The sequence below is a fragment of the Rissa tridactyla genome, chromosome 6 (assembly GCF_028500815.1).
Source record: "Rissa tridactyla isolate bRisTri1 chromosome 6, bRisTri1.patW.cur.20221130, whole genome shotgun sequence".
In the NCBI taxonomy this organism is placed as follows: Eukaryota; Metazoa; Chordata; class Aves; order Charadriiformes; family Laridae; genus Rissa; species Rissa tridactyla.
In genome coordinates, this window is record NC_071471.1 from 55,749,675 (window position 1) to 55,768,764 (window position 19,090).

Sequence of the window (19,090 nt, forward strand, 5' to 3'; positions counted from 1 at the left end):
ACGTAAATTTAATTATTGATTATTTATGTCAATTCATGTATGAACTTGAAGAGAAACCATCTATTGATCATAATTTTAGTATATGTTTGCAATACTAATTAAAAGTTATGTTTACAGTAGTAAGAAAAACCTGAAAAAAAAATTAATTTGCTTTGCCAAAGTTAACTCAAAGGTGTCCGCTATCCCTTTCACTTGCTAGTATTCACTCCTATTTGCTTCTGTCCGGGAGATGTTGGATTTCCATTCAGTTAATACGTGCTCCTTTTTAGTTAGGTATATAAATAGGACTTAAATGATCAGCATGGATACATAGTCACTTACATGCTAGGTGGTGAGCTCTCTTTAATGCTTCTTGTGAACTCAGAAAGCTAATCATGAGCTTTAGTGGGAAAGAAGTTTAGAAGGTGAAAAAGGGAGCCAGGGAATAAATGAGGGGGTGTGATCTTTCTAAGGGAGCACTGAACTGTATTGCTGGGATCCCAAACGAACTTCTGTAAAAAGAGTTTACACTAAAGGTAGTTAAACCAACAAATGAGAAAAACCCCTTTGTGAAATGATAGAATTTTGTATTTCCTAAAGCTCCTCTGTACAGTGACTTTTCACTGTTGTTGGGCTTCAAATGTTCCATCTGCTTCTAATGTTCATTCTTGTCTCATATGAAAATGTGTCATCTGTGAGGTCTGGTACTGTTTGCTCTCCATCTGACTGTCTTTTCTTCTTTTCATTAGTGTCATTTAGTTCTATTTGTTCTGAATAAAATAATTTGAAAAATACATTAAGGCAAGGGTTTGAGGCACCTTTTTATATGTTTGTGTAGAGATTTTGGTCTTGTTTCATTAATATAGATAATAATTATGTGGGGATATTGTCATGCCATGACAGAAAATGTAACAGCAGCGAAACAATTTAATTTTTTATTTTCATGCTTCTATTTGTTTTTAAATTGCCTTGTCTCCATAAGAGCTATTGTACTTGGCTCTTCGTATATTCTAATGTATTGTTTTCAAACACATACAGTGTTTAGATATAACCAAGTTGCTGAAATAGCATTTTATATTTAAATCTTTTGCCAATGTTGTTGGTATACCTTGAAATGAACCACTCTGAATAGAACATTTATTGAATTATTTTTTGTCTTGCAAAATCTTGGGCTGGCAGTTTAATAGCTAATAAAAGCTTGGGTTTTGTAGTGATAATATTCTGGGAAAATGTGAAGCTAAATTTTGAGAGGCATCAATCTCTTCTAATAGTTTGGTACCTGGCTATAGGAATTTGCTGAGCTCTTTAGCCCAACTGCCAACTTGGGTTACTAATGTATTACTAGCTAATTAACATATAAGGAATAATATAAAGGAATAAAAGACACTGAGAGAGCTAAAAAGGTTTGCAAAACTAGACCTGCTTTAAATGTGAAGAGATCAGAGTTTATTTAACTGGAGGGAAAAAATGAATGATGTAAAATGTGACATAGCAAAGGCAGCAGGGTTCATAAGGGTCCCAGAACGTGCGAACTGTCACTTTATACATTAACCTTGTTAAGTTTTGCAGAACAAGCTGTACAAACAGTTAGTATTGATGGTGCCTTGGGGGCTGTGAGGAGGGCTAGCTGATATCTCAAATATACCTATACCTGTTTAATTAGAAAAAAAAAAGGGGGGGTGGGGAGGAAGACAGGGGAGCAATAAAACATGCTTTTTCTTCTTTCTTCCCTTCAATTTTTTTATATTAGCATCTGCACTTTCTGAGATCTGACTTGGCTGTTACTGAAGGCAGTATCTTTTATCAACGACTGCTGAAGTCTCTTTCTAGCAGAGGAAGATTTCTTAAATTTTCTTCCTTTTAATCCAACTTTGTAGCGCTCTACTACCTTCTTGGTGTTTTGTTTTTCCCCCACCACTTTTCCTGCCTCATAACATCACCAATGTGCTTTCCTTTCATCTATGTGATCCTCTTTATTGTGGGTGTGTGCCATCTGTTTTCTGTGGAATTTTAAGAACAAGATTTGCTAAGCTATTCCACAAGCATTATATATGATGGTAGAAGAGATGAGACTGCAGTCCAGAATTAGGCCTGGTAGATTGGAAGCAATATGAAGGAAGTTCCTATCAGCCTGGGTGTTAGAAATACGAGTTTTATCATTAATCTATTATTTAAGCTAAAACAAGGAAATGAAAATAGATAAGCCTTCCCTCCTGGACAGATGCTTGGCTGCTCAATATGACTAAGGAAGGAAGACCTAAGCTGTTTAAACAATAGTTTTGAGCATCAAATGCAGTTCACATGTTTGATCACGTGTTTGAGGTTCACTGTGTGGGCCTTAACTGCATACAGCTTGCATGGAGATTCTATTTTTCTGATGATGGGATTCAATTATATATGTATGTCGGCATATGTTATCAGGGAGATTGTTGTAACGCTTGCATTACCAGCATTGGAAAAAAGTGAACCAGAAGGGACTGCTGAGGCTAGCACCACCAAATTATCGCAGGGCCCATCTGCACATACAGCCCATCTATCAGTGGAAATTGAGAACCACCTTTTGAACCACTCTTAGATGAGCAGTAATTCATCTCAATCCCCAAACCCAACTTATTTGTAATATATGTTTTCTTTCAAAGACTTCTTTAAAAAGACTGCAGGATTGAAGTTGTTGGGTTTTTTTCTGAACAGCTTTACTAGCCATGGAAAAAAGGGGAAGAGCGAGCATTATTTTCTTAAACAAGCTGTTCTGTTGCATTGCTTATCATGAAGAATAACCCCTCAAATCTCAACTATTGAAACATGCTGAAGTAAAAATAATTGCAAATGCTATCGCTGAAAAAGTGGGGTGAGAGATCTGCAAATAACAGATTAATATATATATATATAAAACTTTCTTTGGAAGCAAATAGACTTCTGTGCACGTAAAGCTCAGTGCAAACATACCTATGGCAAGGAACCCAAAAGCTGATATAGTGAACCAAGTTTAATTCCTTATTCTCCTAAATGTAATTCTTATTTTTTCCCCACACTCAGTAAACCCCACACATGGTTTACTGAGTTTTATCATGTCATGTTTGTTTATCAGCTTGCTTTTTATCTAGATAAAATTGTTATTCAAGAAATAGTATGTGAACAGGAAATTCATGCTGGTTCAAATATTAGCCTTGTCTTTGTATGCAAACTGTTCTTGTTAACCTTGACTCCTATTTTAATTAGTAAAAATGTTGCATGTATTATAAACTACATTTATGTGCATATAATTTTTTTACATTGATTGCTACAAATTGTTATTCAAACTGCTTCCACTTTAGCTACTGCTTTTCATAGACCTACAACTGTATGAAAATCCCCTTTTTAATTAAAATGTTTCTTCCCTAGCTCTTACTCAGTGATTTTTATATATTTTTTTTCCACATTTTGACAGTTCGTTAGATAACCTTGACCATTCAGACAGAGTAGCATGGACTGACAGGTGATCAAAGAGAAAACTTTTAATTTGTCTTGCTGGAATTGCAACTATGATTTTTCCACATGGGTAATTTGAGACAGGTTGGTGAATGGTTAGATACTTTTAAAATCATAAACATGTAAATAAACTTTTTCTATGTATATGATAGCAAATGAATTGACTGAAATTAACAAAGTCAAGAATGTTTCCCAAAGGAACTTTGAATATGTGTCCCAAAGTTTAAAAGAAGTCTAGTACTTTACAAAGATACAATATTCATATGCCTCATCTCAGAATTTTATTATGACCCAAAGGGAATCTTCGAATCAGTCGATAGAAACTCTGACTGTGTTGCATGCACTTCCTGCATCTGTGGTTCTTACCATACGCGCACAAGTGCTCCATCTCAGTCTATGTATTTTAATGACATAAAAATAGAGTTCCTAGATTATTCTGTTCATTTGCTTTTTGTTACTTTAGCAAAACGAGTTCTTCAAGGTGTATGCTACAGAGATATTGTTATAGCAAGCATACATTGCATAATTATACTTGATTCTATCACCTTCTCTCAGTTCATTAATTAATTTTTACTGGCATTGGAATTCACTTGTGAACTTACAGATCTCTAAGAACTTCAGAGACCCGCTATTCAAAAGGAAAAACTTGACATATTTTCCTTTCTTTTAGAGAATTATTGGACAGCTCAGTGTCCTAAAGCAAGTATTGTTCTGAACTGCTGACTGCTTCAAGATTACAAATGAGTTTTCCAAGTTAGAAATAAGATTCTGGTACCTTATAAATCAAGGAGGTTCCCAGTCTTGTCAAATAAACTTTCCTTTAGCCCTTCTAGCTCCAAAATTTCAAATCTGTAAATGCTCACTCTTTCTTTTTTTGGTAGAGATAATGCTATTTTAAGTCAATTTAAGAAGCGTCTAAGCATGCCTTGAAATGTGTGTCTTTGATATTGTGGACACATTATTGCATGAACAACATAAGTACCAACAGTGAAGAAAGAATGTTTTTAAAAATCTCAAGATACTTTCTATTACGTCTTCTGTAAAACATGTTAATACAAATAAATGGTGTCGCTTATTTCTGTATTTGAAATTACCTGATGAGATTCACTTTTAGCTATGATATGGAAAGAATGTAGATCTACTTTTTTGGAGCTGATGGTTAATGGATTCACAAATTTATGATTACCTTGAAATGCTAACTGTTTGATCTATATACAATGTGCAGATCCAATCCCATAGTATAATAAAGCAATGGAAAAAAAAAAATCTTACAGAGATCACATGTCAGTAACTTGTAAGTCGCTGTCTTAGTTGGCAGATAAGATCTCATGGCTTAGACATTTTAGTTCATCTAAAATAAAGAAAAAAATTTAACGGGTGTGCCTAACCAGTAAAAAATATTTTCATGGTCCAACATAGTTTAATAACATTACAATAAATGTGTTTTCAGTTTCTTAATTTTACAGAGTTCTTCCAGTAAGGAGTATCATGCAGTCTTCAGGCTCTAGCACAAATGAATCCTGTCCATACCTCTGCTGAAATGTCTGAAGAGGGTCTTTCACACCTTGTCAGCTTTATGTTGCTGTTAGAATCTGGTTTAAAAGACAAGTCAACAAATTAATTTGGCGATATTATCTCCTATATGAACATACTGGAAGTACCTCAGTTTTACTTATAGACTTAAGTCTATCAGATTTTTAATAAGGTTTATGCATTTGAAAAGGTTCTCCAGAAAGTTCTCTCTCACAAGTTATTAATTAAACCATAATGAAACTGCTGAAAGCTTTTGATCTGCTTAATGTAGGTGAACAATACTCAAGTTTCTACACAGAACATTTTCTTGATGGTAGTGATAGTAACATGTTGAATAAATATCAGCATGTAATTGATTGGCTTAGTTAAAGAAATATGTTTTAAGAAGGTGATTGTGTTTCAGTCAAGCTTGTTAATTGTTCTACTGACTTTCTCCCTTGTGTAGCTAGCTGTCTTACCAGGGGAACTTTTCCCAACAGTTTCTGATCCATAAAAATCGAACCCTTAACTAGAGATTAAGCTGTTAGAGTGGATACTCATTGTTTCACATGACTAATGTCTGTTGTCTCCAGGAGATGAAGCAAGGTGTTTTTTTTCGCAAGTGTTTCTTAACTTCAAAGGTTTCGTTCACAGGGATATTGAACTATAAGTTATTATTACGCCTTCTTGTACTTACGTATTGTGTCAGCATTTAATTGAATCATGTCAGATGATACACGTTTCTAGGTTGAGCTTTTGTGTACTCATCACTGATACCTATTTTTCCCAAGTGCCACTGATTTTTATTTTCTGTTGTCTTGTAACTGAAGTGTATTGTGAACAGTGTGTACTACAAGCCTTATATGAGTATAGCCAGACCAGTTACAGGTGTGATTTGAGACCAGAACAGTAAACCAGTACAAGCCCTAAAGCATGCATAGTTGTTTTGTGGAAAAGTGTTCTCACAGCCTTCCTATGGAATAATCCTATTCCATAGGAATAAATTAAGCCAGTGACAGCACATAACTCTGGGGTTTTAAACTTTTACTCTTTGTAGCCTTGGGTAGAGCTTGTGAGGCTGATAATCAGTTTCACTGTTCTATTTCAATTTTCGCTGTCACTTTTGGAAGCTTAATTTTTTTTTATTTTTCAGTTAGCTATGCTTTACCTTATTTTGTATTATCAAAATAGCTAACTACTAGAATACAATTTTCTCTGGATCTCATAGTTTTTCCTTCTCATAGTCTGTCTCTACTGTGACTGTATTGAGTTCACACGAGATGAAAGAAGTCTAAATGCTTCAATTTGGGGAGGAGAAGGCTGAAGGTGAATGAGATGGAGCCTTAGAAAAATCACAGGGGAACGCAGGATTGCTGTTTACCATGTTCCACAGAGCTAGAACTAACGGGGCAATTGGTGAAACTTCCAGCAGATCAATTTAAAACCCACAAAAGGAAGTGCTTCTGTAGTTTACTTCTGGAACTTGCTGCCACGGGAATTTGTGGAAGCAGATAGTATCAGCAGGTTTGAAAAAGCATTAGACAAATTCTTAACAAAAGGCCTTTATGCAGATATTAGAAGTAGGTGAGAGTGAGCCTCCTAATGTGTTTCATCCAAAGACTATGAATGCTAAGGTAATACAAGAGAGACATACCACTGATAGTGGCCACTCTAACATGCCCTTTCTAGTGCCACTATTGAAGACTGATTACTTATCTACGCGTTGGGATAATTCATTGGTCTCACCCAGCAGGGCATTGCATATGAGCTCTCATAGGTGTTCTAGCTAAGCTAGGTGGTTTATGTCTACATTTTAACATATGTTAAGTATAAGTTTATAAGAATATGTTTTAGTCAAAGTCCTTTCTTTTCTGTAGGTCTTCACTTGGTTTCATCTCTTTCAAATAAATTGCAGAACACCTGCCGTACTAATAATAATTCTCAGAAATCGTTTGTGCAATTCTGTTATTTATTTGCGTGGTTTGCTTTTATCACACAAATTACACAATGTCCCTTTTTGTGTTGGAACCTTCCAACACAAACAACAGGGCAAACCCAAACTTATTCCCAGCCGAAGTAGTGAGCAGAAGAATGAAGGTGGTTTACTTGTTGGTCTACAGTAAGCAATGTTTTGTTGCTTGATTGTGTTCTTGGTTCTTAGGATGTATGTTAACTGAGCAAGAGTAACTTTAAACAGCAGAGTAACTTCCCTTATCCACGTAACTTTCCTTTCTCTTGCCAACTTGTCACACTGGATGTTTTTGTCCTCTGCCTTTCCAGGACCATAGGCAAGGGTTGTTAGGTCACTCCTTCCTTCTGAATCCTCAAGGGCTGTCTTGCGTGCTTCTGTGTGGCATGCAGCTATGCTCATCTCATAAACCACATATCTCAAGAGTTTTGTGGCTCTTCCTATAATTTTGCAAGTGCGTTCTTATGCCAGCAGCAGACCCCTTCTCCCTTGACTGCCAGATAGATATCTATAAAATTCAATCCTTTAAAGTTATTTTTCATCAGTTTCATATAGCTTTCTTTGAGATGCAATTAAAATTTAAGCATTTCAGTTGTTTTGATTTATTGCAACAATGGGTAATCTTAGCTGCAGGCTTTTGGGAATTCTAATAGCATTAGCACTAAATTTACTTGATTGCATTGCAAGATTTGGGGTTTGTGGAGTTCGTTTTGCTTGTTTGTTAAAAGCTCAGAGTTCTGTTCTTCGAGATACAGTTTCAAGTTTGTAAAAATGCACTCAGCTTCTGTGATGAGGTGAGTTAATAGTTTCAGGAGAGTTATCAGGAGGTAAAAGCATGTATTGTTCCTTTGTATTTGAGTAACATGCAATTTGGGACGTAGTGGTTATGTAACTGTCAACCTGTCAGAGAAAGCCAGTTGCAAAGGGCTGGAGAAACAGGGACACGGTGGGGATCATGCTGGCAGTTGCACAACTGGTCAGTGCCTGCTTACAACAATTTCACATTTTACATGGGAAAATGCACTCATCCCTTCTTCGAGCAGCTGTGTTTTCATTAATGGTGTAATGCTCTATGAGGTACCTAGGAAAGAATCGCTTGCGCGTTGAATTTTGAAACCTTTCAGGAGGTGGTTTTCTGTGCAAAATGACGTTCATATTTGGCACCAAAACCAGTATATGGGAGTGGCTTCATCAGTGGGTACAATTTTGGGAACAGATTTTTGGAAACTCCCAGTTTCTTTTCTTTTATCTTCCATTGGAATTGCCCAAGAGAGAAAGTAACTTCAGATATATAACACAGGCAATTTAATTGCTTGTAATAGTACAATAATCTTCTTATTGGCTTCCAAATGTCTTCATTCAAGACTAAATTGTTTATTTTCTAAAATATTTACTCAAACTGGATGTATTATGAAATTTACCTGATGAACCTTCTATTAAGTCTGTTGTGCTCTGAACTTTGACTTATGAACAAGATGCGTACTTTTTATTAACTTGTCTCAAATGATAGATTCTTATTTTGCATCCTGTGTAAGCAACATAATAAAGTGTGTGTTGACATTCTTAAGTTGGTGTGCTGAATAAATGTCAGCTTGCTGGAAAATGGAACATTTTAATGTAACATTTTAATATAAACACTGGATAAAATTGAGTTTATTTTCAAATTATATGTGTGTGTCCGTATATAAAATCAACAGTAGCGAAACTTCACCTTCTTTGAGTGTTTAAATGTGATGCAATGTTTTTAAATCAGCAAATGCTGAGTAGGCTGACTGCCTTCCTGTGTAAGTGGATTGCACTATTTTCCCCCTAGAATTTACAGGTAATTGTAAATATACCTTCAGTAAAACTTTTTTATGGATATCAAGATTATGTGTGAGCTCATATATAAGATGAAAGTAATATCATGCAGTGCAGTATAACACAGAAGTGTTATGATATATGAATGGCAATAGGTTATTCTAATATTTACAGAAGTCCTTGGCAGATTTCTCCCATCACGTACTGCTATCTTATTCAGAGCCTAAATGTTTACACTAAGCGTATAAAGTTTTATTTTCTTAAAAAGACACACAGAAGTCTTTTTCATCTCATACTAAAGCAATGCTTCTTTATTTTAGATTGGTAGCATTCTGTTTGAGAAGCCTCTTTCAAATAAATTAACTCTCAAAACATGTTGATAGATATACCTTCATACATGCTTATTTTTTGGTGTATGTGCGTTCAGCAAGACAAGGACTTACTACCTGAGGTCTGACAGTGGTTCTTTGCTATCATAATAAGTAATATGGCTTCAGCAGTAACTCAAAGGAGGAGGATTAATTTTGTTCTTGCTGGAAAGCCAACTCTTGTATTAATTCTCCCTATCACTTGCTGTGCAAGAAGCAGTGCCTGTTTCGGGGCTTACCAACTACATCACTGTGGCTGAATAGCTGTTCATACAAAGAGCTTCTACTGTCTTATGTTAAACATAAATTGTGAAACGGTTCTTCATCATAGCCCTTGACATTTTTTAATCCTGCAACAACTCACATAGTTGCGCTTCTGTGGCCTCATTGATAGTGGGAGAAAAAGACATTAGGTGTATGGTGTCTGAGACTGTTTCTTCAGGGCTTGAGGTAGAAGAGAGGTTACTAGTGCCTGTGCTGAATGAGGTTCAGCCTTGCTCTGAGTAGCCCCTGCGGCCACTCAGAGGTGACAGCCAGGGGACCAGTCAGCAGATGAGTAGTTAACTAGCAGATGAGTCTTAACTAGCCACAACTGATCTGTCATCTAATTGCTGGCCAAAGAAAAGTAGGTAGGGAAAGCTGAGAATGTGGCTATGAAGATGGAAATAGAAAAATGGGAAGACTGGAACGTTTTACGGTAGATGACACTTGGGATATAGAAGGAGGGAGCGGGAACTAGATTAAGTTGGCTAAGGGGGATTGTAGGGAGAGCTAAAGGAATCACACCTAAAACCTGGGCCTGTAGGGCAGGGCTAGAAGGCATCATGTTGGTTTTGGAAATAAGAGATGGGGTTGGCAAGGAGGAGGAACACAAATAGTATTGTGATGAAGAGAGAAAGACACAAAACAAGGCTCTGTTACCTATTGCCTAAACTCACTTTCTGTTGAAAAGCTACCTGATCCGTAGCCTTCCACATTTGATTACCTTGGAAGACCACAGATATCTTTTGTGAGAGGCTGAAGTCCCTGTGTAGAAGACACTGTTTTCCAGATTATTTTCTGGTATTCTAAAGTTTCCGATCAAAAAATGCTGCTTTTTGCATTTCCTATTATATCACGAAATATGTTTCTGTGCTTGCACAACATTGTGGATTTTGTCATTGGTGCGTGTCTTATTGAAATGCCGTATTAATTCTGGTAGTTATAAAGACATTTTGTCAATCTGTTTTTATTTGTCTGAACATACTGGCTATTACGTTCATATTGTTTTGGTAGGATTTTAGTATTTACAGATGGTTAATTATTTAAATTGAAACATAATCAGAAAATATGTTTTCCACAACTAATTAATAAAATGCAGAATGAATTATTTTAATTAGGATTACTGTTGATGATGTTTATTGCCTCTTAAAACCATAATCCTAAATTATTATTTTATAGTACTGTAAGTCTGATATGCCTGATTTTTTTTTAATACCTTTGCTATGTAGAAAACTTGCACAGCAGGTATGTTCCTTGGGTTTTTTTCTTGGGTTTTTTTGTGGTTTTGTTTTTGGTTTTTTTTTTTTTTCTTCTAATTCTCCCCTCTGGCTGGGTCATCTTCAAACTTTTTCTCTTGACTTGGGTTGTTTGAATTTCATCTTGCACTTTTTGAATGTCTTTTCCTTCTTTATGGTGGGAGGGGAAAAAGAGAAGAGATAGAAGCTACCTTTTCTTTGTTTTTGGAGGTAAATCTAATGACAGCTGTACCGACAATTTTCTTCTGTGTTTACATGCAGCCAGGAGCTATGGGCGGAGAAGAGGTAAAAGTATTTATTAAATGTTTTGTTTGCTGAATAGTGGGAGAAATAAATATTTAGTTCTCTTGTGATAAGATGGTGTTACCAATTTTAACATTATTTGGTTGATCAATTGCTTTGTATCAATCTCCTATTCTTCATTTGCAAAACATCTCCCTTTTAATAGCAGATTAAAGCAATGATGATCTTGAGCTGATAACTTCAAGTGTGTTGCTACTATCAGTGAACTGGAGGATGACTGAATGTAAAAACTCTCTCATGATGCGTATTTATGACTTTAAATCTCTAGTGTTCCAAAAAAAAGAGTGGTTTCTGGTTTGTTTTGGTTTTTTTTTTTTTTTATAGAACTGCAATGTTTAACTAGTGCATTGAACACTTCAAAAATATTTTTTTCTTAGATGAAAAATCTTTCATTGCATATTACATTGGATTGCCTTAGTTAGAACATTGTGAATACCAATATTAATAATTGTCCTCAACAGTGAATATTGATAATAATAATAATCTAAAAAGATAAAACATTTGAGCACATTTTAACTTTATTTTATCATAGACAACCCTTAAAAACTAAAAGCAGACTGAAAACATTTTAGAAATGTACAGTGCTGCATATGTTTATTCTGAGAGATTAATGAACATGGCCAATAGCAAGCTTGCTGACTACCAAGAAAAGTACTAATGTACCTTACATTTATGGTCTTTGTTGTAGCTTACACAGACTGGTTTTCTCTTGGGAAAATAACAGTGAAGATTGCAGCTTTTATCAATTAGAGTTGGGCGGTGCCACCTGCTTGGGGCATTTTGGCATTAAACTTCATTTTATCTTCTGTCTCGTGTATGTTCTGTGACAGCTATGCATGTGACATCGCTTCCTTTTCAAAATGTAGAATTTGCATCACACTTGTGAAGAAGCTTGGAGACAAATGTAGGCATCCAAGCAAGCTGATAGCGTATAAGTAACTTGTAGTTTGTACATATGTATGGATTGAGGCAGTAGGCTGTACAGTCTGTACTAACACAGTTTGTAACACAGAATTTGAGCTTATTTTGTTCAAAGCTGACTGGTTTTAGTGTTTATCTGATAGTTGAAACAAAAATAGAAGATTTAAGTTTTCTCCATAAAGTTACCTTCCTAGTTTGCCCACTTCCAGAAAAAATGCTATTGTTAACAGATGTGGAATGCATCCTTACACTTTCTGAGTGCTCTCATGGTACTGAAACAAATTGGAAAGTATGCGGAGTATATAATATTGTATACTCTCTGTGCATGTAAACACTGTTTAATTTCATTTTATGATTGTGCAAGGGTTTCCAGGTTGAACAAATGGCACCAAAGTAGGGAAGGAAGGGGGGAATCAGTTGGGCGCTATTAACTTCTTGCAACTAATGTTTACTTGTAGAAGTGAAATATAATAATGTGGCAATAATTATGATGAATGTAGTGTAGGCTGTCTTATACAAATTGTAGTTACGACAAAACAGGGCAAACAGGTTCTGAATGTGCTGGACTTTCAGATTTATTTTTTTTTCACTGTAACAAAAAAGCATGTTTCACTCAGTATTTGTTTCCTGTGTGAAATTCAGGCTTTTCTATAGTAACAAGTAGATTTTTGTGTGTGTGTATGCGTGTGTCTTGTCATTAATGTTAGGGATTTTGTGACTTGTCTTACTCATACGATCTTAAAGTTTGTGATATTCATGCTTTTTTATTACCTTGAATTTTATAATGTTGTTTCAAGCTTTCTTAATCTAAAGAAACATGAAATTCTACAATAGACTGTTAAAAAAAAAAAAAAGTGTTGTTTATCAAATGTTCTCATATATCCTTCTCTATTATTGTTTTTACCATTGTGGTAATAAGCAGAGTACCTGGAGGCAAATCTGTGCAGGGACTCATTTCATGTTTATTATACTCGGATATTTTAATTAGTCTTTGATTCTGTCACTGTGACTAAGCATCTTCAGTGAGAAGAGGTTTTGTCAGAAATTTCCTGGGGCTTGCCATAACCTATCCGTTCTCTATTTGATCTTCTGTTTTCTTTGAGTAAAGAGGCGAGCGTTTCTTTGTACGTATGCTTAGAGCTGTTGAGTCATGTTCTTCTAGGTACCTTGTTTTTAACTTTTACAACCAGTTTTTCAGGTACAGATGTAAGCATAGCTATGGGAAATCAACCCAAAATCTATTCTGCTACACTGAAGACTTAGAGATGCCAGGGAAGGGGCGCAGAGTATAAAAATAGGGCATTTAGTGATGCTTTCCCATAATACTCTCCCAGAGATTTGCCTCTGGCGGTTTCTTGAGGTGATGTCTCAATATTTATTGCTTCAGAATGGATTTTTCTCCTATTCTTGCTCATTCCCTTTTCTGAACCTACATAAACTTCTCAGCATCTTAAAAAGCCTGTTGCAAGGGGTTCCACAGTTTGACTTGCTTTCAGCCTTGCCATGTATGGATTGTGTTCAGTGCACTTTAGTTTCCCCTTACTGGAAGACACAGTGAACAATCATTCCCTATTAGCTTGTCCATATGCTTTCCATTATTTTAAATGTATACTTTATACATTTAACTCTATAGTTGACTTAAGTATAAAGTGTTAGATCATCTTTTGCATTTACTTAAGATGAGTACAATGCTTGCAGACTGTCAAGCATCTGGCATAAGAGGCGATACCTTGCTTTTTAAGCTGCTGTGCATTTTTGTTATTTCCTTCAGAACTCAGCACTTACTCAGCCTCCTCTATATACCTGTATTTTAGTTGAACACCTTGTTCTAGTACCTATTAATTCGATATGTCAGCTTCTACTAATGGCCCGTGTTCTTATTTTTTACAAGAAGGTAGGTTGGGGGTGTGGGAATTAAAAGATTATTTAGCGTCTTAGTAATGTCAATCTTACGAATGTTTTCAAATTTCCTACTTTTCAATGGATTTTCTGATTTGATACTTTTACACAATTTTAGCCTTCCTAATTATTATTTCTCTCATGCATGTATTCTCTTTTATGCTGAAATGCATTATGTTTATATATGTGCATGACTTGTTTGCCATTAACGGAATATTCATCAATAGTCCTTCCTGTTTTATGCTCTAAATCCACTATTTCTGACTAGTTGTACTAGACTCTGAAGAGTAGCATCTCTAAGTCCTTCTCTGATTGTGGCATTTACCCTGTTTTTTATGGTGGTGATTAGAAAGCACAGTAGGATTTTTGCTTCAGTGGATTTCTATATCTGTGATCTCTGTCAATGTTGTGCATTCAATATATTCTTTCTAATCACGACTTTTCTAGTACCCAGTGTTCATAAAGATATCAGGCTGGTGTTCTGTGTCAGTCAGACCATCTTTCCTGGTTTTTTTTTGTTAGCTTGTTTTGCATATATAGGGTAGCTGCTTCTTTTTGTAATCTGTCCTTTAGTACTGGAGACTCCTTTACTGGTATTTTCAGTGCATGCATTTTTCTCACTAGTGTCCCTCTGCATGTCTTGGTTTTTCTCCTTGTCCCTGTTTTTTTTCCCTGTACTTCCCTGTGCTGCTAATACCGGTATGGTATCAATTCTTCCTTAGGTCTTGCCAGAAGTTGGTTTCATGTGATCCACTACCTTTGAATTTAATTATGTGCCCTGCTATTTGTATTTGTAATTAGCCCCCCTATAAACTGTTTGTATCAATTAATTATAATTCCATGCCTGGGAGCAATCTCCCATGATATGAGGGGACATTTACCCTGTTCAGAGTTGAGATGGGGGTTCCCATTTATACATCTCTCTACGTTGCAGGATTTATTTTTCAACTCAGGTATAGGGAATTATTAAATTCTAAAGATGGTGTGTTCTACAGCATTGCTTACTTACAGACTTTGATATCGCTTCTGGGTTAATAGATCTGTTCTTAAGATAACGTGTATACTTTTGTAGTAATAGCAACAAGTTAATTGCATCCGATGACCACAAATAAATTCTTTTCATTAACAAACTGAGTTGCAGCCATTTATGTTACTTTTTGTTAACTCATTACTGAAGGGGTGTTTTAACACTGAGTAACAGCTTGACAGGCTATCCTAGCTAACAACTTTTTTCTTCAAGTGCAGGTTTTTTGTGGTTTATTTAATAAGATTTTAAACTCTTTTTTTCTTGTTAGCTAAGCTTCTTGCTTCACTTACATATTTAATATCCACAATACAAAGCTTTTCTATGTTTATTTTGCTGTTTGCCCCCCTATTCAGACTGAGCCTCTGTTCACTTGAGGAGGAAGTGATGCAGCCCTTGTGGTTAGGAGCCTGTAAAGCACTCTGAAGGAGACTGTCCTGCTCTGCAGTGCAATGGCTTGAGGGATCTGCTCTTTAAGATCGTTCCTTCAAGATCTGTTATGGAAGATTTAAATCTCTAAGAATCGGTCTGAAATGCAAATCTTATAAAGGTTCTTTCTATAGCTATGACACACAATTTTATCAGATAACTTGTTGGTTATCATTGCTAGCCATTTGCAAGGATTTGCTTTAAAGCTAAATTAGGTTTATTTTCTTGTAAGGATAATATAATATAGGCTTGGAAAAATAGAAGCAATACTAATGAATGTCCTTTGGCTAATTGGACTGCTTAGCTGGGCCCTTTAATGCAAAATCTGTTAAAGCAAAACTGTAAAAGGAAAATATAACGTCTTTTACTGAAATATTTAATTCTCCAGGAAATAGCGTTAATTATAGATACTACAAAATCTGTTACAGGTCGGTCTTCACTCTTTCCTTTTGAAGATGGCTTCCTAGACGACAGTCATGGTGATCAGTCTTTATCATCGGGTCTCAGCTCTCCAACACGCTGTCAGAATGGTGAAAGAGTGGAACGCTATTCTAGAAAGGTGTTTGTTGGAGGTCTTCCTCCTGACATTGATGAAGGTACTGTGAATAAGTTACATTGGTGAGATGTGGGAATTGGCTTTCATGTAATTACTTTAAAAAGGGCAGATTTCCATTAAAAACAAATGTATTTTCCCAGGTATGTCGCTTGTAGTGCCTGTGGCATTATTTAAAACAAACACCACCACCCCCTGCTTCACCTCAGAATTTACTTGACGTTCTTTTATACTGCAGATCAGAAGAGATGGAGACAGAAATAGCAGGTTTTCTAATCTGCAATAGCAGCATGTGTTTCCATGTATGTGAAGCTGAAAAAGGGAACTTAGTGGGTACTGTCACTCCTCCATAGTCTTTCCCTGTTCTTTTCAAAAGATGTGGTTGGCTTTAAGGCCTTTGTTAATACAGTCCTTACCAAAATAAATCAGGCTTTAATCAATCAGCTCTTATATCCAGCATATATGCAGAGCTCAGTTGACAAATGTAGGGCTATTAATATGGTTACAAAATAAAAACCAGCTTAATAGGGATGGTCAGGTTTTTTCTCAATCTAAATCAATATTTGCTCTACTTGTGTGTGTGTGCCTCCACACACCCTGACTCGCAAACCAAAATTGTGACAGCTTTTGTTGTATTTTTCTTATTATAGATGGAATCCACCACTGTCTACCTTGAATTGACATACACAGGGAATTTGAGGATGCCTTATAATGAAAAGAGAGGGATCTCCAAATCTGATCTACTAAATTGAAGCCTAAGCCACATGCAATTTTAATAAAGAAATAGTATAAGTTGCCAATCTGTGGTTTACAAACAGCTCAAATGCAGTTCCCATGTCACATGATGAGTTGCAGGACTGTTGATACAGGGACTGCTGGGTAATCTGAATCCCCAGCTGTGAGAAGAAGCAGGCCAACAGGTACAACTGATGTGAATGATCCTGGGTCAAAATCAGAATCAAAATACACGCCCAGCCCATTCTGCGAGGAAGTAACATGGCCACTTGGGAGCTGTCACCCTCTTCCATGAGAGATCAATTCCAGTAACACCTTTTTCCTTCAGCTCCTGAGTTATGCAGTATGTGTTTTGTGACTCTAGTTGCTTGAAAAATCTGACGTGCAGCTCATGGGGTCAGATAGGTTGGACATATCTCGAACAGCAATCAAAAAATTGGAAAACTACTGCTTTTGTCTTCAGCCTTCTCTCCTGATGGATTGTTGCTCTGATTTATCTAGTATCACATTAGACACAATTTTAAACTAATTTTTTCTTTAAAGGACATAAATAAATGCATTGAGAAGAAAGATTTTTAAAAAATAAAATACTTTTTTCTGAAGTGCTTGCATGTAAGCCAGAATTGTGCTATACGATAGTTTGAGATGTGTGTTCCACAGTGTTTCTAAATAGATGCTTAAAAAGCAAAGAAATAACTTGATAATTCAAGGCAGATTTCCGGAGGGGACTGAGGAAGGTGAAATCCCCAGAGTCGCATGACCTGATGCAGCCTGCTTTCTAGGGTATGCTGCAAGGAGCGGCCATGCCAACATGTAGCTCCTCCTTCAGTCCCATGTGGCTGCATCTGACCCTGCTTTGTGGCTATAATTAGAAATAGACCGCAGCTGAAGCATATTCACTTCTGATAGATCATGTTTGCATTTAATCCTGCTGCAAGCTTGCATTAGTGGAAAGTAAAATTACTTTTTTAAGCATCCATGTGTAGCACAGAGGTGAAAGAATATTTAGATATCCTCTATGTACGTTATTGCAGTTTTCATTGTTCTTAACAGGTGTAGAAAATAGACTGTTTGTTTTTTGAAGTAAGAATTTTTACCTTGCCACTGTCAGTCTTCAGATTCTCTCTAAGGTGCCTCCTTTGTTTTTTGTAGATGAGATCACTGCCAGCTTTCGTAGGTTTGGACCTCTTGTGGTGGACTGGCCTCACAAAGCTGAAAGCAAGTCATATTTTCCACCTAAAGGTAATTAGTTTAAAATACATTTATGCAGGCTGTTCTCGTAAAAGGAAACTACGTCTGCAATGTGGCAATCCATTACAAAGAAAAGATTTGACTCTTTATGATGAATTTTCTCTCTTTCAATAAGTGTATTTTCAGCAGTTGTCGTGACGGAAAAAACACAGTTCAATGACTGAAATGTAGTCCTGTATGTGCACTGTTTCAGCAAGCCTGGAGTCCTTGGATTATGCCTGTTTATACTAGGCTTACTTTAGAAGGCAAGTTGCAGAGATTTCATAGTGCTGATTCTGTTGCATTTTGCATATTGTAGAAACTATAGGAATAATAGCTGGAAGTCACAGGTAGATCAGGTACACAGTATTTTGCAGAGAAATGTGAGTCCACTTTGTGCGTGTCCTGACCTAAGAAGCTGTGATCCTGCTCGGAACCAGGAGGTCCGCTTCAGGGCGCACCGGGTGCTGAACCACAGCCCCGAGCTCTGCTGAGAGATGGCTGGCTGGCACCTGCACCACGGTCACAGTGTTTCTGGGCTGGAGCTGATGTGGTTGTGGGTGGCTTAGAGTGCGTGCAGGTGGCGCAATTTCGTATCTGTCAGCGAAACACTGTGCAGACCTGTTTTGGTTGAGAAAGAGTAGTTTATGGGAAACCTGTTCGGGAGAGTTACTTGGCTAAATCAAATTGCTCTTATTGTATCCTAGTCTCTCCTATGATTTTGTATTACACTGTACACATTCTATTCTCAGTCACACATGCCTCTTGCATATAGTTTGGGAGGTCACTCATGATCTGAAACAGCATGATGTTATACACAGAATTTCTGATCTATCTGTTAAGATTTTCTGTCCTCACTGACCCTGAAAGCTCTTAATTGCTCATTAAGGCCACTGATAATTTTGGCAGAACAATGGGCTGTTCAGTCAGTGAACTAGCAAATCCCTCAATATTTTGGTAGGTATATTTTGGCTGCAAAACCCACTTAAATAAAAGCTAACTTAATTTATCTGGAAGCTTAAGTGCTGGAGGCGAGAGAACTCTGTGACAAATGCTTGCCCTGTAAATGGTATTTGGGGCACTTAAAAACAGAAGAAGACCCATACATGCTCCCTCTTTCCCATTCCAGTCTCACAACTTGGTCTTGCTGTCAGTAGTTGTTATGCAACATCTGTTCTTAAATTTAAAAACAAAACAAAAAAACCCAAACCAGCAACAAAACACCCCAAACCTGAAAAAAACCCCACATATTCCTAAGGACAGTTGGTAAAATATATGATTTTCCCTTTTTTATTTTATTATTAAAGGTCTTAAGGGTCTTTTTGGCTAGCGAATTCTGATTGTACCTTCACTTACAAGTTTAAAAAATAATGTAGTAACCCC

General features: G+C 36.4%; 1 protein-coding gene across 8 annotated transcripts in view; it reads left to right on the forward strand.

Moving 5' to 3' along the window:
• The window catches only part of CPEB3 (cytoplasmic polyadenylation element binding protein 3), a 95,818-nt gene that overhangs the window by 48,764 nt on the left and 27,964 nt on the right, over positions 1-19,090 (forward strand). For 5 of the 8 annotated variants that reach the window (XM_054207216.1, XM_054207214.1, XM_054207212.1 and 2 more), the window contains exons 5-6: positions 15,618-15,785; positions 17,630-17,719. The exons of 2 other annotated variants lie outside the window; for them this stretch is intronic. In XM_054207216.1, the coding sequence (XP_054063191.1) occupies positions 15,618-15,785; positions 17,630-17,719 (258 nt within the window). Of the gene's footprint in view, positions 1-1,664; positions 10,899-15,617; positions 15,786-17,629; positions 17,720-19,090 lie in introns of those variants that run through there. One more of the 8 variants, XM_054207219.1, reaches the window with a different exon arrangement.